The sequence below is a fragment of the Globicephala melas genome, chromosome 12 (genome assembly GCF_963455315.2).
Source record: "Globicephala melas chromosome 12, mGloMel1.2, whole genome shotgun sequence".
Taxonomy (NCBI): Eukaryota; Metazoa; Chordata; class Mammalia; order Artiodactyla; family Delphinidae; genus Globicephala; species Globicephala melas.
The window spans coordinates 29,575,903-29,582,534 of NC_083325.1; the positions used below are offsets into that span (position 1 = coordinate 29,575,903).

The 6,632-nt window shown below is 54.0% G+C and overlaps 1 protein-coding gene across 9 annotated transcripts in view; it reads right to left on the reverse strand.

Moving 5' to 3' along the window:
- The window catches only part of DYSF (dysferlin), a 223,677-nt gene extending 218,852 nt beyond the window's left edge, over positions 1-4,825 (reverse strand). For all 9 annotated transcript variants that reach the window (XM_030877537.2, XM_030877532.2, XM_030877534.2 and 6 more), the window contains exon 1: positions 4,191-4,825. In XM_030877537.2, coding sequence (XP_030733397.2) covers positions 4,191-4,278 — 88 coding nt within the window. In that variant the 5' untranslated portion in view covers positions 4,279-4,825. The remainder of the gene's footprint in view (positions 1-4,190) is intronic.
- Between the last annotated feature and the right edge of the window lie 1,807 nt (positions 4,826-6,632).

Below are 6,632 nucleotides of genomic sequence, written 5' to 3' on the forward strand. Positions count from 1 at the left end.
GGATGTGTGCAGTGATTTCTTAGTACATGTACAATACATGTTAACCATAATAATAATTATAATAAATATATATATAAACATATATAATAATAGTAAAATAGTTAACATGTATTTAAGTGCCAGGCACTATTCAAAGTGTAATATGTGTATTAACACATAAACGCTTCAGAATCATCCCTCCAAAGCAGGTACTATTATTATCAACACTTTATAGATGAGAAACTGAGACACAGAGAGGTTAAGTAACTTGTCCAAAGACACACAGCTGGAAAATGACAGTGCTGGGATTCCAAATCCAAGGTCCCAGGCAGTCTGGGTCCACAGCCAACACTCTCAGCTACCGTCCTTTCATTCTTGTTCCATGCTCTCATCCCACTGGAATGTGACCAAGGCTGCCAGCTATCTGCACCCCTGAGCCCCTCCACCCCACTGGATTGGCTAAGCTTGGGGCCTATGCTTACAGTGCCCCTTTTCCAGAGGCCCCCAAGTGCCTGCCACACCCACTGCAGGCTGCCCACCTCAGTGCTACATGATGCATGCCTCTAGCCTTAGCTTATCAGTCCCTGAACAGCCATCACAGGCCTAACAGAGGCCTTGAGATGGCCTAGCACAAGAGTACTGCCCAGAGGGAGCATCCTGGGCCAACCGGTGACTAGTCCTATGAGATGCAGAAAGGGTGATGCAGAGGGGCAGAGACCCCTCTGAGATAAGAAAGCATCCTCCAGACCAGAGAATGCGAGTGGGGATGTCAGGGCCTGAGGGCGAACGAGAGTGGGTGGCAGCAGGGACAATGTGTGAGATGAGGCAGGGTGTGAGGGGGCCACGTGCAGACTGAGACTGGTCTCTGGGGTGTGAGCCAGACCTGGGTCCTGCCCCTCCACCTTTTACTGCTTGTCTCTTATAAATCAGAGCTAAGACCAGAGGGAAATGGTAGAGCAGTTAAAGACGGGTTCTGGAGCCAGAGTGTGTGGGCCTGAATCCTGATTCCACTAATTACTAGTGTATGACTTAACCTCTTTTTGGTGTAGAATGGGGGTGATAATGGTTGCTACCATATACGGTTGCTAGGAGGATGAAGCGTCTACATACAAGGGCCTGGTACAAATTACAACTCGAACACGATAGAACTCATAGTAAGTGAGCTCCATTTAGAACAGCGCTTACACCTAGTAAGCACAGTATCAGTTAAATGTATCTCACAGGATCGTTGTGGGGTTTTGAAGAAACGGCATCTGAAAATGGTACATTGTGCTTAATGAATGACCATTCTCTCTGCTTGTGATGAATACGCTTTTCAAAATTGGAATCCTGCATCTCTGGGTCATTCGTCATACACTGCCCTCCCCGCAGCCTTGCACTCCCCCCGACTCTGACTCAGCCCATGCTGGGTACCCCCCACACAGCCCTCCCCTGTTCTGGCTCAGGCCCAGGGTGCCTCCTGTGTGGGCAGTGCATGGTATGCATTCCAAAGCACTTTCTTATTCATGAGCGTGGACGCTGAGAACAACAGAGGGCGTGATGGGGGTGGGAGGGGTGCTTTGGCCACTGTGTGACCTTGGTCAGGCCCCTGCACTTCTCTGGGCCTATCTGTAAAAGGGGATGATATCCCTGCCCACTGGCCTTACAAAGCTACCGTGAGCAGGAAATGGATTTATGCATGGGCGGAGGCACGTGTGAAATTATGAGATATTACAAATAGGTAACCAAAGGAGGAGGTCTATGGGTCCTAAAAGCAGAAGATCTGGGAAAGCCAGGTCCAGGCCAGCTGGTGCGGGAAGCCTTCCCAGAAGGGTGTTCTGCTCTGAGGAGTGTGTCCCTGAGACAGAGCCTTCTGCATAATCATTCACCAACCTGGCCCCGGTCGGGATAAGGAGGGTGAGCAGGCCCGAATGCCGCAGGGAGGCCAAATTTGGACATGAGTGAGGAGCTTGGCCAACACGCAGGAGGTGGACTGTGGCCAAGGGTGGGGGAGGGAGGGCCTGCGCTCCCCATGACTGCTTGGCAGTGACTGTGATGGCTGGGAGTGGGGGGGATCCAGAAGGCCCCCTGCGAAGGCTGGGGACCCTCCCAGTCAGCACAGACAGTGTACCTCGTTCATCGCCAGGGAAGGGGGAGCCCACCCAGAGGAGCCAGGCTGCAGGCCAAGGGGAGGACTGCAGACTGACAGCAGACAGACAAATGTGGGGAAGGGCTCAGTCAGGGCAAGGATGCAGGATGGGGCAATTGCTCCATGACGACAGGAGAGGAGCCACACCAATAGGATTTCTCTAGGTAAAGCACTTCTGGGGTGAGAAAGTGCTTCCCCTTTCATTATTCATTATTCATTCTTTCCTTTCTCTTGCTAGGGTTCTGAGCTTGGTCTGGGGAGGGGCGCCATGAAGGCTGAGTCAAGTGTGTTGTCCTGCAGGGAGGTGTTGGGAGCTGGGGGTGTGGTCAGAGAAGGTGGGGGAAAGTCTGGTTCAGGCTGAGTGGACGCCAGAGGAGACAAGACCCCTGAGAACAGAGGCAGGGGCTCCAAGGTGACCCTTCTTGCATTTCATTTGTGCACTGGACAGCTCCAGAGGGTGCTCAGCCCTCAGGGGGCCCTGTGCCAGGCGAGGGGTGCTGGGGTGGGAGTGGCTGCTTAAAGCACAAGGTGCCTGTTTTCCCTCTGGCAGCAATGTATCCTTCCTCCCCTCAGCCAGGGGGCTATTTACAGAGTGAATGGTGCTCCCTGGAGGTCTGCAGCTCTCAGCCCAGGGCCCTCAGCCAGGCTGCTAGTCCGGGCCATGCAGATGAACCACTGGCCTGGCCTGCCCAGAGCCAAGGTTTCAGAGGAAGCGTGGAGGCCCCCGATTGGTGCCCTCGTTCTCCTCCTGGAAACCTTGATAAAGCTCATTTCTGAAGGCAACTGTGGGAAACTGGTCAGAACAGGTCAAAGCAACGCGTTAGGAAAAGAGCACAGCTGGAGTGTCACCTCCCACTCCTTCTACCCCCTTTGGGGCACACTTCTTTCTCCTCCTCGAGAAACCCAAAATCTCACACCCAGGAATGTGTGTATGTGTGTGTGTGTGTGTGTGTGTGTGTGTGTGCACATTGCTATGGACACATGCCTGCGTTCTGTGAGTTTCTACTCCTTGGAACTTGCAGGTGTCACAGGCACTTCAGGTGTGCATGTGTCCGGGGACACATGGGCACAGGGGCGTCTGGGAACAGGTAGATCCAGGAGCTTGTGAAACTGAAAGGGAATGTCTGCTGGATGGCCAGGGACCAGCCGATGCTATGATTGCCAGAGGCCTGGGATGTAGCCAGGTCTCCGGGGTAGAAAGGGAATGACAGGTAACTAACAGAGGCTGAGAGTGAACCCACAGGGCGGGTGGGGAGCTGGGCTCCCACACTCCTGCCCTCTGGTCCTTCTCCCTCAGTATGGCTCCAAACCCACAGACCCAGCTGTGTAGACCCCAGCTCTGGCTCCACCCAGAGGGGAGTCGCAGAGAAGCAGACAGGGCCCTGCCGTCACCTCCTGGAGTAGGCCGTTCATCACCATGAAAAGACCTTCCTGTGGGATGTCTCAATCTGATAGGGGAGCAGGCTCCCCTGCTCAAGGTAGCCTCGATCTGATGATGAAGCTACCACCCCCAACATGCTAAATTTCCCGCATCCTGTGCCCAAAGCAAGGGTAGGATCCCTGGACCGATGGGCGATGTCTCTGCCCCCAGTGGCCGCCTGCCTGCCGGCCCAGCCTGTAATAGAGAGCGAAGGCCGAGGAGAGCCGCCAGGCCCGGGCCGGGGCGCGGGGAGGGGGTGGGGGGCGGGGGGCGGGAAGAGCTGGATTACAAATAGTCCGGGCACCAGTCTTCCGGGGAGAGGCGGGGAGCCCTGCAGTAAAACGCTTTGCAGCACACAACCTGGAAAGGTCTCTTTTAAGAGATCCTGAGAGTGCGAGGAAAGATGCTGGCCCCGTCTTCCAGGCCCCTCTTAGCCCCAACCCGGGCTCAGCTTCCAGGCCGCTCAGCCGCCTCTCCCTCTTGCCTCAATTTCCCTCTGAGTCGCCTCTCTCCGAGGGTGTGTTTTTGCAACACTCAAAGTCAATCTGGTCTGGGCGAGGAGTCTGGCCTCTCACGTCCCAGTGCTCTCCGGGATGGAGAGCCGCGGCGTCTCCTCCCCGACCCCATCCTCCCCTCCCGGGAGGGATCGCGGGCCCCTCCTACCTGCAAACACCGCAGAACAGTAGGCATCGCTGATATCGGAGTCCGGGGTGTGGACGTTCTCGGCGTAGAGGATGAAGACCCTCAGCATGACTGGCGGGGAGTCAGGGCCCAGTGCGCCCAGGGCGCGGAGAGGGCTGGGGAAGGTCGGGGACGGTCGAGGCGCAGCTCGTGGGTTCCCTCACTGGAGAGAGCTGGCGGAGGGAGAACGGCTTGGATCACTGGCTCCCGGCTCAGAGCAGCGGCTCTTAAAGAGGAACAGGCCAGTCCCGGGCTGCTTCAGTGGGCTCCACTCGGTCCGCGCCCCGGCTGCGCTCAGCCCGCTTGTCAGCGGGTGCTCCGAGGAGAACAGGGGCTTCTGCTCACCTTCCACCCCCGCCGCCCTACCCGGGCTCGGCTAAGCTGTAATTCAATGCTCCGGCCGCAGACTCTCCCAATGACACGGCATTTTGCACCTGGCGGTGGAACAGCGGACTGGGCGGCGGCCGCGAGGGCTGAGGGCTGGACCAGGGGTCCGGGCGCCCAGCGCAGTTCAGATCTCGCTCCTGCACGGGAGAAGGGCTTTGTCCCTCCCCTGACCTTCCACCTCCGGCAGTGTGCGCAACGCCAAGCCCGTCGCCTCCTCCCGCCGCGGGGATTCCAGCACTCCCCCTCGGAGCCAGCCGGCCGGACCGCCCCGGGGACGCGCTGGGGAGCAGGCGCGGGGCCGGCGCTTTCGCGAGAGAAGACCAGAGCTGAGGAATTTCATTGACGGGCAGCGCCGGCTGCCTTAAAAACTTTGTACCGCTCTTCTCTGGTTATAAAAACAACACATGACACTTTTAACACAAAATCATAAAAGAAAGAAATCACTGAGTCTGAAAAATACAGTATTAACATTTGTTTATTTACCAGCCCAGATTTTTTCCTGTGCATTGCATGCATATATGCACGTAAATTAGTCTTTATTGTACACCTGAGATCAGAGTGTCTGTGCAGTTCCGTGTCCTGCTTTTTCATGTACCATTTTCTTGCATCATTAAAAATTCTTTATAAACAATTTTTTTCAACAGCTACCTAATTTTCTATCATATGAATGTCTTAAATTCCAAAGCTTTCTCCCACTGCTGCACACTGAGGCTCTTCCCAGTTTCTTATCATCAGAGTAGTGAGAAATCGTTTTTTATATAAAAACTGGGATATAAACCCATCTTGAGCCCCCCTCTGCTTGTTCCTCAGATGGGATTCCTAGCTTTGGAATTATAAGGGCACAGGACATGCCTGTTTTTTAGGCCCTAGTACCTGTTGCTAAACTGCTTTCCGGCAGCTGTGTGGACCCACTCCCAGCAGATGGGTGACTCACCTTCTAAAGTGGGCCACTTGGATGGGTGTGGGTGTGCTGTCAGCAAAACTTGTCAGCTGTCAGCAAAACTTCTCCCCCAGCAGCCCATGGGGGTAGCACACACTCCCAGCGCAGGAAGGGTCAGCTGCTGACAGGGGGCTCGCTTTGCCTTATATGAAGGTACCAGGAGGTAGCAACACTCCCCCAAAGGTCTGTGATTTTAAGATCAGAATAGCAGACACTGTGGTCACTTATAGTTCTCCGGCTGCAATCTGTGCCTCTTCTTTGCCTCTAGCACCATACGTGGTTGGGGGAAAAGTAAAATGAGGGGCTTAAATTTAATCATTCATTTAACAGGTATGTATGGAGCCCTGCAACATGCCAAGCACTGTCCTGGGTGACAGGGACACAACGGTGAACATAAGTGACATGGTCCCTGTTATGGGCTGAATTGTGTTCTCCCCAAATCTGTACATTGAAGCACTAACCCCAGTTAAGAAGGTCATTAAGTTAAAATGAGACTGTCAGAGTAGGCTCTAATCTAACACAACCTGACAGGTTCTTGTAAGAAGAGGAAATTTGGATACATGAAGAGACACCGGGGAAGCAGGCACACAGAGGAAAGACCACGCAAGGACACCACAAGGAGGGGGCCGTCTGCAAGCCCAGGACAGAGGTCTCAACAGAAACAAGACCTGCTGACTGACAGGTTGACCTTGGACTTCTAGCCTCCAGAACTGTGAGAAAACCAATTTCTGTCGTTTAAGTCACCCAGTTTGTGGTATTTTGTTACGGCAGCCTGAGAAAATTAATATAGTCCTTGACCTCACAGAGTTTCCACTTCAGTGGGGGAAACTGACGCTTATCAAGTAATCAAGCTAATCTTACACCATTACAATAAGTACAATAAAGGATAGAAAATGGTGGTGTGTGAGAGCAGATAGTAGGGATCCCTCATCTCATCCCCGGACAGTGAGAGGTAATTTGAGATGAGATCTGAAGGCCAGTTAGGAGTTTACTGGGCAAGACTGAGGTTGGGGCAGAGGACAAGAGGCTTCTCAAGAGAAGGAAGGAAATGCTCTGGGTCACGGTCCTGGGAAGAGTCCAGGAAGAAAGAACATCCT